Raw genomic sequence first — 20,862 nt, 5'->3', positions numbered from 1 at the left:
ATGTTGGAAAGGGTCCTGAGGTGACTGACCTCTGGAATGTCAAATATGAGGAAAGGTTGAGAAGATGCAATTTACAGTCTAGTGGATAGGAGGAGGGGGGCGGAGATATGATAGAGACCTGCAAGTTAGTAAGGGGTTGTTATAGGATCAATTGAGGTTCCAACCAAGTTCTACAGAAAGCAGCAAGAGATCAGAGAAGAACCAGAGGTTATCCCTAGAAGCTGTATAAGGAAAGTGTGAGCAAGGGGAGTAAGAAGCAGGTTTTTTGCATGTGCAGAGTTGTGAATGATTGGAATGCCTTGCCTGAGAGTGTAGTGTCTGCAGAGAATTCGAGTTTATTTAAGGTGTGGAATGATGAACTGTGTGTATGATAAAAGGACTTCCTAGATGAGCCTGACTCCATGGGATCTTGCGGTAATAATATTTTTAAATGAGTTTAGTCTTTGCTTATAATGAAATAATACAGTGTACAAATTATAACATAACTGTTCTACAGTACTGTAGTATAATAAATTATCAAACATGAGTGCACGCACTTACAGTAAAATAATCAGCTGTAAACCACAGAACAAGACAAATTCTTCAAAGCTGCTGAGCAAGCAGGGGAGGTTAACTGATCAGCAATCTTCATTCGGGAATTGTTCTGTTCAACAAAGTGTTCTGAGAATGATTCACCAAATGCATTACTTATGAAAGGTCTTGGCTTATCTTTGGAGGTATCTTCAGGAATGGGCAACTCGTTGCAAAGGTGGACCGAGTTCACATCACTTTCCTTATTATCCCATAATGCAAAGCACATCTCCTTGCAGACATGTATAATGCTATGCCATAATGCATAGCATTATACATGTCTGCAAGGAGATGTGCTTTGCATTATGGGATACTAAGGAAAGCGATGTAGTCCACCTTTGCCACAAGTTGCCCCAGTCCTGAAGATACTTCAGGTGCAAACTTTGTTTGCTTGCACTTGGATAAAGGATTAAATTAAATATATAATTTATAGTCTAACCAAGTGGGTGGGGGGAACTTCCAATATCTTCAGAGGATTGGTACATTATATCCAACCTTAGCCTGCACAAAAAAAAAGAAACAATTGCAATTTGCATCATTTTGTCTTATTTGCTAAATCTCTCTCTCTCCATATAGGTGTTCATTCTTCAAACAACCTTATTTTTCATTCAAGTTTTAGAGAATTTGTCTTTGTTCTGGATCCTCTTTCTGCCTTTAGCTCTCTTCCACAGCTTCCAAAAACTGCTGTATATCTACGTCTAGCTCTTCAATTAGCAGTACTAATCTTTTAACTAGTTTTGTATAAAGTTTTTTGTCTTTGTCAAATCTTGTAAAATGAATACATAATTGTGCTCGAATCTGGAGACATTGGAGTGGGTTCAGAGGAAAGTGACTAAGACATATCATGACTTTGGTGAATAAGAGAAAAAGAGGTGATATGCTTTGTATATATGTGTATACTCCAGATGATGATGACCTTAATGTGAAGGTCGAAACATCGAGATTTATTTTGGTTTATATTAAACTGAAGTTTTACTCTAACATGGTAGTTGTTTCTATAATTTTTATGATGAATTAATCTAATTATTATTATTTTTATTTTTTAAAGAGCTCAATATAACTACATTCTAACTTGAGTCACCTATATCCCATTCTTGTATCCATGGGAATTTAAAAATTCCAGATCTTGAGTTCTGTATTATAGATACATCTTGAAATTAATGCCATCCCAATTGCCATTGCTTTCTATCCCTAACATATGACTAAAATAAAAATTAATGAATATAACATAAAACACTAATTGCTATAGTGAATTACTATCTCTAATTAGCAACAAACAAACTATAACAGCCTTAAACAATTATGTCAGATAAAAATAAATGTCAGTACTCATCAACAGAATTTTAAAATAAAACATTTTCATCACACAAATCTTAAAAAATTATCTTAAGAGGTAGAAAAAACTTACCAGCTAACATCTTAGTTACAGCTGGAGCAACATTTACATCAAGGAGGCATTCATAAGTAGTTGCATGGAAGAGCCGAATCACTGCACTATGCTGGATAGCTATCCACACACCCAATCCTGATGTAACCATACATAAAACACTCCGACTGTTGTCACTACTTACTTGGAATGTATGCTTAAAGTTAAAGATAAGACAAAAGTGGAAAAATTTGGCAAAAAAAAAAAAAGTCAAAATGAAGAAAAATATATTAAAAATTGCATTTTATTTTTATCCAAAATGAAATAAATATTTACCAGAATAGCTATTTACAATTAACTGTTTTTTGTAACAATATTGTATTAAGGTGTTTTTGTCTGTAGTTTATCAATTCAGGAAGCTATTTGTTTATTATTCTTAAACACAAAATAACAAGATGTAAATTTACAGGCAATCATGCCATCCTTTGTATGCAGAGGACACACATCAATTAGCCATGTAATTTCATATTAGGAGGTAGCAGTAAAGAATACAGCAAAAGAAGCCTGCGCTTTAGGTGAGTTGACAACAGAAACTAGGTATCATCAAAATGCTGGCTTAATGAGCAAATTATTTCAAACAGTATGTATAAAGAATATATGGTATATACATTCCTTTGATGAACTGAAAAAAAAAAAAGTTTAATTATTCTATTTTTTTCTCTCCGTTGCAAAGTTTTCCGCAAAGGAGATCCATAGAAGATGGTGAGGGATGTTTTATCCTCTCATAATGCATGCTCTAAGACTATACAGGATTGACATATGATTGACTGCAGAGAGAGAGAGAGAGAAAGAGAGAGGGAGGAAGAAAGAGTAAAAGTGGTCTTTTCAGTTGCTCCTTGACAAATGGCTGATTACAGCTGTAGCCAATTTGTAGAAAAGTAAAGTCAATGAAATTTTTCTTTTACTCTTTCAAAATGAAAAATACAAGATGATATGAAGCTCTTGCTGAGATTCTAGCAAAGTTTTCTCCTGAAGTCAGTGCCGTAACGAGGGCAGTGAAAGAGGCGCAAACGTAAATAATGTAAAAAATAAACAAATAGATATTAAAGTCCACTATTTTGTATTGTATTTTTAAATTTCAGCAATGCGCCGCTTTAGACACAGAAATTCTGCAACACACTGCAACTTATTTTGATGGGGGTTAATAGTAAGTATTTAACATATTGCATTTAGTAAAATTTAACTTGTTACATTTAAATTTTTGTCATTTTTGGGTTAGGGAGGTGCAAGTTAGACACTTGCCACAGGTACTTCATACCCTCGTTACTGTACTGCCTGAAGTAGCTGTAATTGGTTGGGGTTCAGCAACTACAGATCCATTAAGTTCCAGGATAGATGAATGGTGTTTTATGGTGGGGGGGGGGTGCAGCTCAGGTAGTAGAGTGCTTGCTTAGCATGTGAGAGGTACAGGGATTGATACCCAGCCTGGCTGGCCAAATGGTTAGCATACTAACTCTCCAACAAAACAGGCTGTGGGTTTGAATCTTGCTGTGGGCATGAATGTTTGTGATTGTCTTTAGGTTGAATATGAATTTCATCATCCGGTATGAGACCACTGCCTCACTTATTAGAGGCCTGAAGTGGCTTTGAAAAGTTCCATGCTTGGTCTCTTAGAGTAGGATTTCCAGCTATGTAAAAATATATTTAAAAAATCCAATATATATATTATTATATGACACCTCCAGGGAGTCCAAAGACTCATCAAGGGAGAGCACCTACTCTACAGCTCTCCATTTCCACCACTCAATCTGCCAACTACAGCAAACCACATCATCTACACCAATGCCATTTACTGCCCACCACCACCACTTGTATTTTAACAGACAATTACAAACATTCAAACCCAAAGTCTTTTGGCTGGAGAGTGCATATGCTAACCAACTTTTTGTGGGTGGGAGCAACATAAAAAATAATAATAATAAATTAATTAATTAAATAAAACACCTAATGTGTAATGCACCCCCCCCCAACATTTTCATCACTCCTTTTAATGTACAGATAACATGCATGCGCCAACTAGCGGTAGAGTTAGGAAGTACAGAGGACGGAAGAATTCTTTAAAAGCACGTGCGTTGCTAGTGGCAGTGGTCGATTATTCCATACATCCTGTTTTAAAATAGTTCATAAAGTAAATCATTATTTGTTTATATTTTGTTATTAGATCTGAATTACTCATGGAAGACAGAAGTACTTCTCGGAGAAAATCCTACACAGTGCAGTTCAAGCTTGAAGTGGTAGAAGTAGCAAAGAAAAAAGGGAATTGTGAAGCTGGTAGATTGTTCAGTGTTGGAGAAAGTAGTGTTCGTGAATGGCAAAAGGCTGAAACAGTCCTGAAATGTTTACATATGAGGAAACATGCTATGAGGTTTAGAAGGTGCTTATGGCCAACCATAGGGAAAAAAACTGTTTGATTATGTTGTTAGTGAAAGAGCTAAAGGTATGAGAATATCTACTGTCCGTGTGTTGCAGGAATCGAAAAGAATTGCGCAAAATGAAATATAAAGGATTTCAAGGCCTACCCATCTTGGATTTATGAAGAGAAACATTTAAGTGCGCACTCCTCTACGAGTGTTGGACAAAATTTTCCGTGTGACTGGGAAGCAAAAGTAGCTATATTTCATTTGTTTCTGAGAGGAAAACTTGTGTGGGGTTGATGCTTGTCACTTTGGGAATATGGATGAGGTTCCCGTAAGTTTTGACATGCCTAGTTCTAGGACTGTGAATCTGAAGGGAGCAAAAGAGGTTTCAGCTGCGACAACAGGGCATGAAAGGTTTAACTTTACTGTGGTTCTCTGTGTAACTGCAGATAGTTTCAAACTGCCACCGATGATGATTTTCAAAAGAAAGACTGTTCCAAAAGGTTGTGATTCCAAAGATATTATTGTTACTGCTAATGATAAAGGTTGGATAAATTCCGAGGTTATGAAATTTTGGTTGGAGAATGTGTGGCGAAAGAGAAAAATGGCATTTTTCAACCCAAAATCTTTGTTACTGTTGGATTCGTGTAGGGCACACATGACAGCAGAAGTTAAAACAATTGTAAGTATTCCAAATTGGCTGTCATTCCAGGTGGTTTAACAAAAAAACTCCAACCATTTGGAGTTTTTTTGTTAAATTTACCATTCTTTACCATTCAAAGACAATTTGCAGGCTAAGTGGGAAGACTGGATGATGAATGGCATCCATGAATATAACAAAACAAGGCAGATGAAAAGAACATCATATAAAGATATAGTTACGTGAATTGTAGAAAGTTGGACTGCTATAAGTGAAAACTGTGTTAGAAATGGTTTCATTAAAGCACAAGGGAATGCAGTGGTGTCTGGTGACAATGATTATGGGGGGGGGGGGGGGGGCACCTTTAAGACTGACTTCAGTTACCTTTCTTCAGCCTCATTTGCTTAGTGTTAGTGCCTACGTAGAACTCACTTGGCTGAAACCCACTGGACAGGAGAAGGAGTTATAAATCTGAACTCAGGAAAACTATTCTATTCTATTCGGGCAGAGAGGTCAATATACATAGAGAAGGAGTTGCAATCTTAGTGAATAAGAGTCTACAAAATGCAGTCATGGCCACAGAACCCCAGGGCCCAAGAATAATCGCTATTAGACTAAAAGGTAAAGAGAAAAATGTGCACTTTACAATTAATCAAATTTACGTCCCTCACCAGTCACATGAAGATGAAGAAATCGACACCTTTTATGATAAGTTACAAGATTTAGTAGATAAGACTAATAAGAAAGATATATTAATCGTGATGGGAGACTTTAATGCCAAGATTGGGCAATTCACCTCAGGCATGGAGGATGTGATGGGCAGGTTTGCAGTTGATAATAGAAAAGAAAGAGGAGAAAGAATACTATAATTTTGTAAAGCAAATAATCTATTTATCTGCAATACCCTTTTTTTCTATAGACCTTTCCATAAATACACATGGACCTCACCAGATGGTACAGCAAAGAACTGTATTGATTACATTTTAATCAAACATAACTGGAAATCATCAGTTCAAAATGTTAGAACTTTAAAAACTCCAGATTTCGACACTGACCATGAACTTCTTTTGGCAAAAATAAAACTAAAATTTAAGTATCGCAAGTCACGAGCTTTTATCAACAAAATGTACATGTCAAAACTGAAAGAGAAATTTATGCATGACCACTATCAAACACTAATAGGAAATGAGATTAGATGATTAACCTATGATAATATAGAAAATACATGGAATCAAAGTAAAAAAATTATTATAAATGCTGCACGAAACATACCTGGAACAACAGCAAGATCAAATCATGAATGGATAACCCCTGAAATTTTAAATGCTTTAAAAGAAAAAAAAGAGTAGCAAAGTATATATTAAATATAAAAAATACAGAAGAAAATAAACAACATTATAAGAACCTTAAAAACAAAATTGATAAATTGTGCATATCTTCCAAAAATTATTGGTTGGAGGAAAAAGCAAAACTGTGTGAAGAAGCTAATAAAAGAAATGACAATAAAACTGTATATAAAATTATAAAAGAATTAACTAAGATACATAAAGATAAACCACTAACAATGAAAGATAAAAACAATCTAGAAACTGGATCAATACAAAATATCAAAATAATCTGGAAAGACTGCTATCAAACATTATTTCAGAAAGAACATGAGGAGGAAAGTATAACAGAAGAGATGATATATGAAAAGGCACCACCAATAACTGCAGTACAAATTATAAATGCAATGAACCAAATGAAACTCTTGAAAGCTACGGGCAAAGATGAAATATCTATAGAACTATGGAAATATGGTGGCAAAGAAGCCGTTAACTTCTTAATGAAATTATTTAATCAAATTCTTTATACTGGAGTAATTCCAACTGACTGGAAAACAGGAGTTATTATACCAATTCATTAAAAAGGAGACAAAAGAATATGTGAAAATTACAGACCCATAATACTCTTAAGTCATAGTTATAAACTATTTATTCGAATTATTCAAAAGAGAACACAAGTTCTTATAGAAAAAATCATAGAAGAAAATCAAGCAGGATTCAGGCCACATTGATCCACTATAAATCACATCTTCACTATTAATAACATAGCAAAAAAATATTGGGAACACAACCTGCCCGTATCCTGTTGTTTTATAGATTTCAAGCAAGCCTTTGATTCAGTTAATAGAAATAAATTGATAATCATTTTAAAAAGTGTAAAAATGGATTCTGATATTTTAACATTTATTACAAATTATTATGGAGACACTAAAGCTTTTGTTAAAATGAACAACATTAAATCCAAGGATTTCAGAGTTGAAAAAGGTGTAATGCAGGGTTGCCCTCTTTCACCTCAACTCTTTATCATCTTCCTAGAAGAAGTCTGTAAAACCATAGCTGATGAACCAGGTCTAAAAATCAATGGCACCAACATTAAACACATCAAATATGCTGATATCATTATCCTAGCAGACTCTAAATCACAGTTAAAAAAAACTATTAATATCTTAAATGACTCCTGTAAAACCTATGGTATGAAAATAAATCTTCATAAAACAAAAAATAATGAAGAGAGATAGAGAAGAAGAAAATATTTCTATAAATCGCGAAAATCATCCATTGGACCAAGTTAATAAATATGTCTATCTTGGCAGTCTCATTTCTAGTAACCTCAACAACATGGAAACAGTAAAATACAGACTAAACCTTGGTTGGACCAGCATGAATAACCTAAATAAAATATGGAAAAATAAAAAAATCCCAGCAAGTCTAAAACTAAAATTATATAAAACAATTATCATCCCCACACCTATCTATGCTTCAGAAGCCTGGAGATTAGCTCAACAATCAATTCAAAAAACTTCAAGCATTGAAATGCAAATGAAATGCCTTGGAAAAATCAATAACACCCAATAACACTGGATGAAATGCAAGACCAATGATCAAGTCAGAATAGATTTAAACTTCCCAGAGGATATTATAGATACAATCATTAAGCATCAGCTGAGATGGTTTGGACACATCTAGAGAATGATCCCTCATAGATTACCATATTTAGCTCTAAATAGATGTATAGGGGATAGAAGACCTAGAGGCAGACCAAGAAGTACTTGGATAAAGTTGCTGAAAGAACATTCTCATCTGCCCAGCTATAGAGTCAGACTGAGATGGCCAAAGATCGCGATAAGTGGAGAACCTTTCTTCTTGGTGGACTCAACCCCATTACCAAGCGGATGAGATGATGATGAGTGCCTGCATGCACATATCATTGTTTTGTGATCCCTGAAGATGGCAATAGCACTGCCATCATCACACCTTGCCATAGCAGTGATGAAATATAGGAAGGTTTAGTTTTTATTAATTAAAGTTTTTAATTAATATTCTAGTATACGTTGTCATTTTCTGAAAAATTAAAAACTCAGAGATGCCTTCTTTCTGGCAAGCAATAAATGCAGTCAGAAGAGGAAAACTAGGATTACACTGGACACTGAGCCAAAACTGCACTAAGCATTGGGCCCTGTTCTCAGACCATTGGAAAGCAGATTTATTGAAACACAGTTTGTCCTTGGAAGTATCCCACAAGCCAAATAATCCTGACTGTGCCATCCAGGACCACCTTCCCACCTTGCCATAGCAGTGACCAAGCAGAGTAATTTTGTTACCCCCTAAAAAAACTCTTTTAATGATGTCTTAAAAGCCATGATGTTAAGCTAGGCTTCAAAATGTCTGATCAAAAATTCTAAATAGTAGCATTAATTAATAAAAATTCATAAGTTAATGAAAAATAATCAAACTATATTTTTCACAGAAAGAGAGAAAATTAACAAAATTCTACCCTTGATGGTAGAATTTTGTTCTGAAAATGTGCATCTGCATGGGTAATTAAAATCAAGCGAAGACGAGTATACTCGTCAAGAGCAGAGTAAATGCACCTGCTGTAAATTTTAATTAAATTATAACAGTGCCAATTATTAAAGTTATAATAAATTTAGTTTAATCCTTTATCCAAGTGTGAGCAAACAAAGTTTGCACCTGAAAGTATCTTCAGGACTGGGGCAAGGTGGTACAACACCAGTGCAACTCGTTGCACTGGTGTTGTACCACCTTGCCCCAGTCCTGAAGATACTTTCAGGTGCAAACTTTGTTTGCTCACACTTGGATAAAGGATTAAACTAAATTTATTATATTCTAACCAAGTGAAAAATAAACTTTCAACATTATTAAAGTTAATTTATTTGAAAAATCAATAATTTTATTTCTCCAAAATTCATTAATATCATAAATACTATCAACACAACCTAAAAAATATTTTTATAATGTATTACTATTAACTTACATGTAAGTAATGCTCATCAAGTCACGGAGAATGAAGAACTGCTAAATCACAAATATATAACTATGATAAATATAACTTTTTAGATTTTAGAACATGTGTCATGTCTTAACATAAGTTAATTTACATTTTAACTGTTAAAATGTAAATTTACTGTTTTCTTATTCGTAAAATCACATACTCTGATTTCTGACTGATTTCATGTTCAATTGAAATCATGGCAAGAACTTCCAACTGAGTTTCAGCCATTGTAGAATGTAAATAAGTTTTAATAAGCTTTAATTTTGAAAGAACATGCTCGCCGCTTAAGAATATTACTGTCATTACCAGTAATATTCTTAAGGCTACTGCAACATTAGAAGCAAAGTTATTTTCAACTATATAACATAGCATTTCAATTGGCAGTGTATTTTCTTATATTCAGTGGGAAACTACTCTCAATTCACCAAATAGCTCAATGGCATCAATGTCTCTATTTTCTTGATGCATGAGAATACTTTCCAGATTTTTACATTTGTTTAAAAGCTCATTTGTTGCCTCAGAATTCAATTTAGAGATATTATATAAAAATGAAAAAGTGAACTGTAGTATTTCAATAGCCCAAATCTTTCTTGGATAGAACTCGTTGCTACATCAATAACAAGAAAGAAAAACTCAATTTTAAATTTAGTTTTGGGATCAGAAATAGGCTCATCTTTTTTCTGCTGACACACTCTAGTACTTACAAACATTGGTTTCAAATTAGGATCAGCTTCAACTTTTTCAGCTAATGTTGTAGAATCTACAAGAAAATTTTGAAACGATTCATCATTTCTGATATTCTCAAGGCTTTGGAGAACATTTCTTAAAGTACATATGGCAGTAGACAATTCCATTTTTATGCTTTGCAATAATTTACTAGCAACATTAATTTCATTTAAAACATAGTGCTATATAACCAAACAACATAAAAATTTAAAATCTCTGAGCTTAAGAGCAAGAGTTTCAGCTTTGTGTCTTGCCATTTTGCATTTTGTCTACTGACTCATCATCAGCAATTTCTATCAAAGCCTCATAAAATTAGTCAATATAATATCTTAAAGCAGTGGTTCTCAAACTGTGGGATGCGACCAGTGGTGAGCTATGGAAATTTTAACAAAGGGCTCAAATCGTCGAGCAAAAAAAAAAAAAAATGCCGTATTTCACACAAAAACGTATTAATACAGCTTATGTACAAATTCTAATCATAAAGTATGAGAGGACAATCAACCTCTGAAGGCTGTCATTTTTAAACAAATATTTCATGATCTAAACATGAAATATTTGCACACAATCAACTGTGTTAATTTATCTTACATAAGAAAAACATTTTTTAACTATCAAAATACGATAAGAATGAAATCTTTTATAATTTTTTAAAACATTTGATTGGCTACTGGTTTTACTATACGATTGGCTACCAGAAGGGAGAAGGGTAAAGATAGTGCATGAGCTTATTTTATTTTCAAACTTGGGCACATTCGTTATAGAGGAGTTGAAACAATAATTCCAAATAATCTATACACTGCCGAATAGTCTAATTTGTTAGGTTATTGTATGAGTTTGTCGCTTAATGTTTCAAAAAAAATTTTTTTTTGAAAAAAGTAACCAAGAAGAACAAGGGGGTTCACAAATTTCAGAAAAATTTAACAAAGGGCTCGCACGAGTCCCTTATAGCTCATCACTGGGTGTGACCGGGGGGGGCAAATAGCTTGAAGGGGGCACGGCATACTTTCCTACAGATAAAAATTAAAGCTGCTCTAAATCAGTTTTAAAAATAACAACAAATAAAAATACAGAAAGAAAAACTTTTGATGATACAGGTTTTAATTATCATGAATTTCAAATTAACTAATAATTATTTTCTTCACTCGCACTTATGTAGGCCAGGGGCAGTGTTGATAGTTCGGCAGTGGCCGCATCCTCTTCTAGGCAGCACTATACATGCGCAGCTGAATGCAGCAACTTAATGACATCTCATTGGCGCTTGTTTCAGTGCAATTGTGCTGATTTGTTTACCTCTTAAAGTTAACTTGATTATGAACAATTGATCATGAAGCATTTCCTAAATGAGCAAGAACAACTCATCGATCTCACTAGTGATACTTCACTGAAAAGTAAATTTAAGGAATTATCTTTGTCAGAGTTCTGGATACATATTGGCAAGGAATTCCCAACTTTGAGCCAAAAAGCATTGACGATCCTGATTCCTTTCGCAACAACTTATTTATGCGAGAAAAGTTTTTCTGCTTTGGCACCTATGAAGTCAAAGTATCGTCCAAGAATAAATATTGCTAAAGAACTTAGAGTGGCCATTTCTGATATTACACCATGTTTTGATAAACTTTGTTCTCAAAAGCAGGCCCATCCATCACATTAGACTTTGACATTTAAATGTTTGATTATTTTTACAGAGAAAAATCAAATACTTGTTAGTTAAATATTGTTTCATTTCAATACATATTTTTGTTAATTGCAAGTGTTAAAAACTAATTTTTATTGTAGGCCTAATATTGTGATACTTTAATTATTTTGTGTCAAAAACTATTAAACAGTATGTAGAAAACACAAAATAAACTGAATAAAATGTCAAACTTAGTATGCCTTCTATTTTGATAAATAAAACCTGCGGGGGGGGAGGCTGACAGTGTTTTCTCTTGTCAGGTGGGGCGAGGTAAAAAGTTTGAGAACCACTGTCTTAAAGGATGCATGGCTTTGATTCTAGATTCCCAGTGGGTGGTATTAGTTGCTTGGGAGTTAGAGTTGTAATATGGTTTTTAAGGATTCCCCCAATGCAGTGTTGATGCCGAGAAAAAAATACAATTTCTGAACTGTTTCAAAGAATGAAATCCCTTCACTAGATGGCATAGCATCATTATTGATAACTAAGTTCAGAGAATGAGAAGAGCAAGATATAAAGTTTCAAGGAGGCAGAGGGTTACAAGTGGGGTCCCACAGGGCTCAGTACCTATATTGTTTAACCTTTATATCAATGACATTGCCAGTGGATTACAAGGTGATATTCAGTTGTTTGCGGATGATGCGAAGCTAGGAAGGATTATTAGTAATAGTGCAGATGTGGTAGCCTGGCAAGAGGATTTGAATAAGCTAGATAGATGGGAAAATGAATGGGGGTATCAGTTTAATGCAGCAAAATGCAAGGTCTTGAGGTTTGGGAAACATCGATGGGATGCAGCATACTCTATGGGAGGAGTTATGCTGGAGGAAGTAGAGGAGACAAGAGATCTCGGGTTGATGGTTGATAGAAACCTGAAGTTTAGGGGACATATTGCAAAGGTGGTGAAGGTAACACAGAGGATTGCTGCAATTATGAGAAGGACACTGACCTGCAGAGATAAGAGGATTATCATTCCGTTGTATGTCTCTGATCAGCCCACACTTGGACTATTGTTCTCAGATTTGGTCTCCAGGATTTGAAGGGGATAAATTAACTGTGGAAAGGATACAAAGACGGATGACAAAGATGGTTTCAGGACTGTACAAGGATAGTTACGAGAATTGGCTGAGGGAATGTGGACTGCAGAGTTTGGTGGGTAGAAGAAGGAGAGGTGATATGATTGAGACTTTTAAACTGTTGAGAGGTGGTTATAGGGTTGACACTGGGGAGTTCTTTCGCTTGGTTGAACAGCGGGAAGGAGTGATGACAAGAGGCCATCCCTGGAAGTTACGAAAGGAAACTGTGAGCAAGAGGGTGAGGAGTGGTTTCTTTGCATGGAGGGTGGTTGAACCGTGGAATGCATTGCCTGATGGAGTGGTGAGAGCAAGAACGGTCAATGAGTTTAAGGAGTGGTATGATAGACTTTGTGTTTCTTGGGGGGGGGGGGGGGGGGAATCTTCCCTCGATGAGTCTTGACAGACTTTATGTTCTTAGGAAGGATCTCCCACGATGAGTCTTTCGACTCCATGAGGCCTGAATAATAATAATAATAAAAGTTTTCGAGTTCAAATCCCTAATGTGTTCTTGAACTCCTGAATGTTTTCCTTTCATGTTTGATCCATTGTTGTAACCCTGGCCATGCATGTTGCAATAGGAATATTCATATCTGATAATTTTTAACAGGCTCAGTTAACACTGAGCCTGTAGTGGCTTCTACAGGAATGAAACCAACAAAGTGCCCATGGATATTGATATCACCTGGATCCATATTAACAAATCTTACAATTAGTGTTAATTGTTCAATATGACTTACATCAGGAGTACAGTCTGCAACTATGCTGTAATATTTAGCATTCTGCACTATAGAAATTATTTTCCTTTTTATGGCCCCAGAGAGGAGAGAAATCAATTCATTTTGGATGTTTTTCCCAAGATAATGTTGGGCTGATCCACGAGATACTCTCAGTAAATGTTCAGACATAGCAATTAATTCAACAAGCTTCAAAAAATTGCCGTTATTATGAACATACAACTTATCAGATGCTCCTCGAAAGGGCAAACATTGTTCAGCTAAAAATTGAACAATGGCAATTAGGCATGCTATTAAGCTCCTCTAGTGCAGAGGCTCTGCATTTAATAATTTTTGTTGCATTGCATCAGTCATCTGTTCTAATTTAAGCCTAGATGACAACTTAACCCATTTCTTATCAGACTTCAAGTGGTTTTTAAATTTTTCATGTTCATTAAGATACAGATATAAATGCCCCCAATCGTTATATCCATCAGCAGTGAGTGAAATTTTATTACTGGAAAACAACTTACAACAGAAACAAATTACAGAATCTTTTTCTTTAGAATAAACTAACCATGACTGATTAATATGTTCTCTATTGCTTAGTTTCCAAGTGTAATGAGCTGCACGGAAAAATGAAATCACTTTTTGGTCTTGCCAGTTGGACTTTTTCATTATGATTTTCAGTCTTTTGATATCATTTCAAGTTCATCACTTAATTTTTTTGAAGAGCAAGATGTTAAACAGTTCACCCTCATTGTTACTAATATCGATATTACTGGGATTGCAATTAGGAGTACTTGCCATGAACTCAAAATTTTTGGTTTCAGTCCTTTAACTTGTTTTCTCTTGTACTACATTAGCTGTTTCAGTTTTTTTTTTTTATCAAATTTACTCACTTCTTCAACTAGAAGAACTGCTACTTGTATAAAAAATACTTTGGATTTCAAAAATAAAATTTCAGATCTTCATTTGGACACTTCAGATATTATGATTAGTTTAGATTTGTTTAATTATTTACTAATGTTCCTTTATCAGACAGCATTGAATTCCTGCAACAAGAATTTCCTTCAGACATTGGTAAAATATTTGATTTTGTAAAAAAATTCTGGTTATTTTTCCTTTAAAAACAAATTATATCAACAAATCGAAGGAACAGCAATGGGCAATCCTATTTCTCCTGCTATTGCCACTTCTTTATGGAGCACTTTGAACAGTGTATTTTTGACAACATTTCACCTAGGCTTACTCATTGGTTCAGATATGTAGATGACATTTTTGCTATCTGGAATGGCTCTTCTGATGAATTACAACAGTTTCCTCTCTAAATTAAATGCACTTCATCCAAAGATCCAGTTCACCCTAGAAGTAGAAGTAAATAAGCAGTTAGCCAAAAAGGCTAAGAATTAAAAGATCTAAAAAAGATCTTTTAATTCTTTGCCAACCAGATGGTAACCTACATTTCTCAGTTGATAGGAAGAAGACTCATACAGGCCATTATATCTATGCTGAATGTCATCACTAAAAGGCGATAACCATTAAAACACTGGTTCATCAGGCCCACTCCTTTTGTTCTTCAGATGAACTATTACAGAAAGAATTGCAATACAGTAGAATCTCTCTTAACTAGTAACAAAGGGACTTCGCCGATTTCGGATACAAGATTTTGCTGGATAATTGAATATATGTTTCAAGACCGTACCTGTTCAGGTTTTGTGATGCTATCTGTAGAAATCGCAGCATGCAAAGATTGTTAGTCATGTTTTTCGATCTCCCGGCCATAATTAAATAAAATAACAATAAAAATCATGTGGAATTTTTAAAAGTTAAAACACATACACATCATTTTATATTTCACAAAATCAAATTTAAACAGCATTTAAAAACTTCTAATGTCTTCCTGCTTACAAGATTGTCGTCGGAACTTTAAAAATTCACTGTGTATGCAATGAAATTTCATAACATCATGTGCTGACATAGATGAACATTGCTCGGCAAATCTTATGAAAGTCTGCAAAACTTCGTCAGCTTCCTTCCACGTAACTTTTTTGGTCTGCGTGCTGTCGTCCTCATCTTCATCCTCCTCATCTTTCTCCTTTACCAGTATGTTCGATTATTTCATTGTCAGAGAGAGTGACGGAAACAAAATGGTCTACATCCACCCAAGCCTGCACCTCTTCTTCACTAACATTCAGAGAAGGTTAGTGAAGTCCAAAATGTTGGACATAGGACGTGTTTTAAAAACACAAATACCTTCGTCCATTGATTCGTCATCTTCAAACACAATCATTACCCACAATTTATGCCAACAGCAACGTAATGTTCTTTACATTCTTCCAGGCAAGAGACAAAGTAAATATGGCATCTTTCGATATGAACTGTTTCTGAAAATCTTGGACGCTACCTTCAAAGTTCATTGCATATTTTTCTTATCTCATAGGCCTAAATTTAGACCTTCAAAAGTGCCGTTGTTTTGGTATTGCTGGTTAATTGGGTGCAGGTTACGAGAGATTTTACTGTATATTATTTCCTCTTTTTTATCTAATGGATATAAGAATTCTTTCATCAAAAGCGCTTTGAGTAGGTTTGATATATTTTTCTCTTCAAATACAGAAGAAATAATGCATATTTCCTATCCCTTATGTGCAAGGCATTAGTGAATGCATAGCAAAAGTTTTAAAACCACTAAATATTTTTGTTGCCTTTTGACCCATCAGAAAAATCTCCACCTTTCTCACTTCTCCAAAGGACAAGCTTCCACATCCCTACCAGATTCCTTGCTCTTGTGGGTTATCTTATTTCGGATAAACAAGAAGACCTGCTTTTATTCAGTTAGAAGAACACAAGTCTTATATTCAATACCTTTAACCTGAACAGTCTGGTTCAAAACTTGCAAACCATGCTATCAACACTAGACATAGAGTTCACTGGAATAAGACAAGAGTCCTTCACAAAACTCAGTTCCTCATGGAATGGCTTTATAAAGAAATATGTGAAACTTTACTTCACTCTCTCCTAACTTAAATAGATCCAATGGTCTACGTCTATCCCCTTTGTGGGAGATAGTACTTTTTAAATCAGCTAATTTTTCCTAACCCTTTAATTGTATATATATAATTTATCTATTTTCTTTTTTAAAATAAGTTAGGAAATTTAATGACTTTTTTTTTAGTTATCTCACATTAGCTACTTAGGTGGCACCTTTTGGAATTGTCAGTTATTGTTTAATTAGCTTTTTATATGTACTGAAGATACCTGTGATACCCAGGCAAAAATTCTACTAATAAATAATATTTTCTGTGCGTTAATTCCATTATTATAATTTTAGTTAAAATGTCTACTCACGGTATTTCTTTACTGAAATACGATGAGCACAGAATCAGTGAGTGATATAGTCATGAAGTTTAACCATATCAGTTCAGTGTAACAATGGAATATATTATGGATAAGAAACTTATTAATTCCTGATTACGAATGATAGGAGGTTTTGTTGCAACTATGTGTGCTCATGTGGATTATTATTATTATTATGTGACACCTCCAGTGAGTCCAAAGACTCATCGAGGGAGAGTGTGCCAACAGCATCGAATGATTGAATCCCTTCCAACTACTAACCGTGCTCAAACTTGCTTAACTTTTTGCAAGCCATTAGTAACAGAGATTCTAACTGAAGCATTAGGATCAGATGTTACACCAAAGGATTGAAAAAGCCACGAGATCATTCCTGAAAGTTTCATCAGTGCTCAGAATAGTGTTACAAGACACAAATCTTTTTGCATGGAAGGCACTGTAGATAATAGTGATGAACTCACTATGATGAGTCTTGTGACTCCACAGATGCCTGAAATAATACTATCAACAAAATCCGCCCCCCCACACACACACTAAAAAATAAGCATTGGACTTACCTCAACAAGCAGTGTGCCAGTATTAAGAACATTAATGCAGTTCTGACACCCACACCATAACTTTCCAGCTACTGCTAGCATCTTGGTCACTGGAGCAGCAGCACTACCTATCTGAACTTTCTGAGGTTCTGCTGTATTCCAACCACCTCCTATAAAAATAAAAGTTATACTTATTAAATGATCTCCATGAAGTTAACAGGCTTGTAATAGGTGCCATTCAACCAGCAACATATACTGAACATTAAATTTATTTGCAGAGCACAGGCTAGCAATTCTTTTCACACACTCACCAATCTCCTTGTAAAAAATTTACTCCTAAACTTTATACAATTTCCAAGTTGGTCTGTTTTCCTCCTCCTCTCATGCTCTACATGATGCATAATTTCCTACACCTAGAGCTCTTCCTCCCCTCTCCCCCCAAAAAACAAAGGTCTCTGTCATAATGATTTGGATTTCTGAACATTAGTTTCACATAGCACCAATTTTTTAATAGTAAGACAAAAAAGAACCAACCTTAGTGGGGAAAGAAGGTGATCTTATAAATGACTGCAATAAAAATGTTTATAAAAAAAATCATTAATAACAAAATAACTTCAAAACCAAACTTTCCTCTACATTATTAAAACTACAAAAATTTTAAAATAACCCTAACGTTATTTATTAGTAAAGATGACATACATATGGCATTACATTCATCACTGACAAACTTAACTGCAGCAGTAAAATTTTCAGTGTCATTGATGATAAATTCATAACAGTAAATGCCACTATCAATATGATACAATAAAATTAAAATGCCTTGTAGTGCACAAAGACAAATATATATACCAGAAAAAAAAAAAAAATCAATCCCTCCACTATATGCCGTCCCAATATTTTTGGGGAAGTAAAGACACATAAACAAAACTAACCCATAATCACTTACATACACCACAACAGCCCCATTATCAAAATTTATGATTAAAAACATTGATAAATTTTCAAGCATGTAAAATGAATCATCATACTGCAGTGAATACTGCTTCCACAAAAGCATATCTTTCTTAGTTGGAGGAAATGTCAACTAGACCTCCAGGTAGTATATGTCTTTCAACACCTAGTGAAATACCCTCGCCATGCTTACATGGGGCCTGAAGTAACTTGCAGCTGTGTTTGGTCACTAGAGGAAGGGTTTGGTTTCTTCCCTTCCCATATGCAGTGTGAGTGATGTTCTCAGCAGCATGCCAATCACACTGTAGGGGCCCAGACCTGCTTCCCCCCCCTCCATTGGTTCAGCAGTATGGCAGTTCTGCAGGCCAGTTGTTTGATACTGCATGGGACCAAACTGGATAGTAACAAATCTAGAGGCTTCCCAATAAACTAGTGCCAGATCCTGCTGTCACTTACTTATGTATGGTCTCCCCCATGACTGGGGAGACCATATATGATGGTTGCATGGGGGAATTGCTGAGGCCACATGTAGACAGGAGATTGGGTTCCTTCTGCATGGGTGATACATTTGCAAGTCAGTCACCTCTTGTTGCATGCCCCTATTCCTCATTATCTCTTTCTCCTCACATTTAATGGATTGTAACTCAATGATACATGATTTTACTGAGGATCATAAAAATTCTCCCACAAAAAATAATTTAAAAAAACCAACAAAAAAATTGACAACATTAATTCTTAACAAAAAAAAAAAAAAAAAGTTTCCCTTTTTAGTTCATGAACATGCATGGACTAAACAGCAATATATGTACCAACAAACTCACCTTTAGTTGAAATAGACCAGATAAAAGTTCCTCACTTCATTCATGGGAATCAAACCCAAGTCTTTCTGACCAAAGGGCTTCGTCTATACCGACTGAGCTATAGCAGTTCAACATCCACAATGCAAATTGGCTTCCCTTCTCCAGTTCCACCAAGCAAACATGCAGGGATGCCGAGATATTTGCCATTAATGGCAAATATCTTATATCTCAAAAAAACTTATAGACTTCACTGCCACCAAAACTACTTGTCTGTTCACTTAGAAGAAAGATCTTGCATCCCTTCCCTTAGTTTTCAAATCCATTATGACTGCACGAGCTCTGTGATATTTGCCTAAGGACCACAATCCCTTTAACAAACATCCTGGAGTTTACAATATTCCGTGTTCTTATGGCTTTTCTTACACAGGACAAACACCTAGAAGTTTGGAAATCAGGCAAAAGGAGCATGTTGGAGACATCAATAACAACAGAGAAGACAGTTCAGGCCTGGCGTTCCATCTCTCCCACACTCACCATAATATTGAATGGGAGAAAAGCTCCATGCCTTACATAGAAGACAACTTCAGCACCCGCAAAATCAAAGAGGCATGATGGTAATCCACTCACAAGGCACTCTCAACAGAAAGGAATGATATTATGTGACATTTTGAAGTCACTTATTTGATCTTTCAACACATAAGACTTTAACTTTCTGCCAACTATCATGCAAACCTGCTGAACAATGATTGACCAGTGCCAGCTTCCATGCTCCACATGTTTCTGTTTTTTATTTTTGTGTAACGGTTTCTACACATTCGGCTTTTAGTTATGTAATGGTTCATCTCTTATTGTATATTTGTTTGTTCTTCTTAACCCAGAAGAAGCCATTAGCATGTGGCTTCTTATGCCACATAGCCACTAGTATGTGGCATAACTAGGGACTTCCCATGGTCAGACCAAAAGCTTGTTTATAGAGGTGTTCATTCTATGATCACCTCTATAAACATAATATTTCATGTTTACAAACTCCATAATCTTTCATCTCTTTATACAAATGCTCTACTGGAACAGTTGTGTGAAGAGAGAGAGAGACTATATCACTCTTGAAAGGATGTACAATGACGAAATGGAAATATTACATAGTTTTCTGACAAAAAGTGCTAAGTTCTTGATGAAGGAATCCAAGTTGCTATGGTTCTTAAATAAACATGGAAGATGTTTGGATAAAAGTTATATAGGTGAGCTTATGCCATCAACTACAGGTGTTTAAGGGATGCCAGTCTTATGGTTTATTTAGTGAGCCATACAGTCTAGACATTAAATTAAAATGTTCTTGATAAGGCTCAAAACTTCATCTGCTTGGAATAAACATTTGTAGAAGGAGAGAGATTACATCCAACCTTGCAAACACATTCAATAGTAAGCTAGAAATATTGGGCATTTTATTTTATTGTCCAGACATTTTATTCTTGAAAAAATGTGTGGAAAAAATTACATTGCTTAACAAACCTTACTTCATCTTTTCATCTAATCGATGCTAGAAAACAGATGATGTGTGGTACACTTCACTGGCTGCTGATGCTTTGATTATTAATATTGTAAAGGTTGTTTTAAGTTTTTTTTTTTTTTTTTTATGCAAGTTTGTATTTCTCTTATCATCTTTATGTTTAATCACCGTAAAAAAGCCCCCCACCTCTTATGGAGAA

At 35.0% G+C, this 20,862-nt stretch overlaps 1 protein-coding gene across 4 annotated transcripts in view; it reads right to left on the bottom strand.

Annotated features, from left to right (window-relative positions):
• LOC150104769 (rho guanine nucleotide exchange factor 17-like) overlaps window positions 1–20,862 on the bottom strand; it is a 678,990-nt gene that overhangs the window by 80,526 nt on the left and 577,602 nt on the right. For all 4 annotated transcript variants that reach the window (XR_016548547.1, XR_016548548.1, XM_090395338.1 and 1 more), the window contains 2 exons: window positions 17,427–17,575; window positions 1,979–2,153 (listed from right to left, as the gene is read on the bottom strand). Coding sequence is in view for 2 of the 4 variants with exons in the window: in XM_090395338.1 (XP_090251464.1) it covers window positions 1,979–2,153; window positions 17,427–17,575 (324 nt within the window). In the remaining 2 variants the exon portion in view is untranslated. The remainder of the gene's footprint in view (window positions 1–1,978; window positions 2,154–17,426; window positions 17,576–20,862) is intronic.

The sequence above is a fragment of the Typopeltis vanoorti genome, chromosome 7 (assembly GCF_054136105.1).
Source record: "Typopeltis vanoorti isolate ZY-2024b chromosome 7, IOZ_Tvanoo_1.0, whole genome shotgun sequence".
NCBI classification, from domain to species: Eukaryota; Metazoa; Arthropoda; class Arachnida; order Uropygi; family Thelyphonidae; genus Typopeltis; species Typopeltis vanoorti.
The sequence above is the reverse complement of the archived record's forward strand: the minus strand, read 5'-3'. Positions and strand labels throughout refer to the sequence as shown.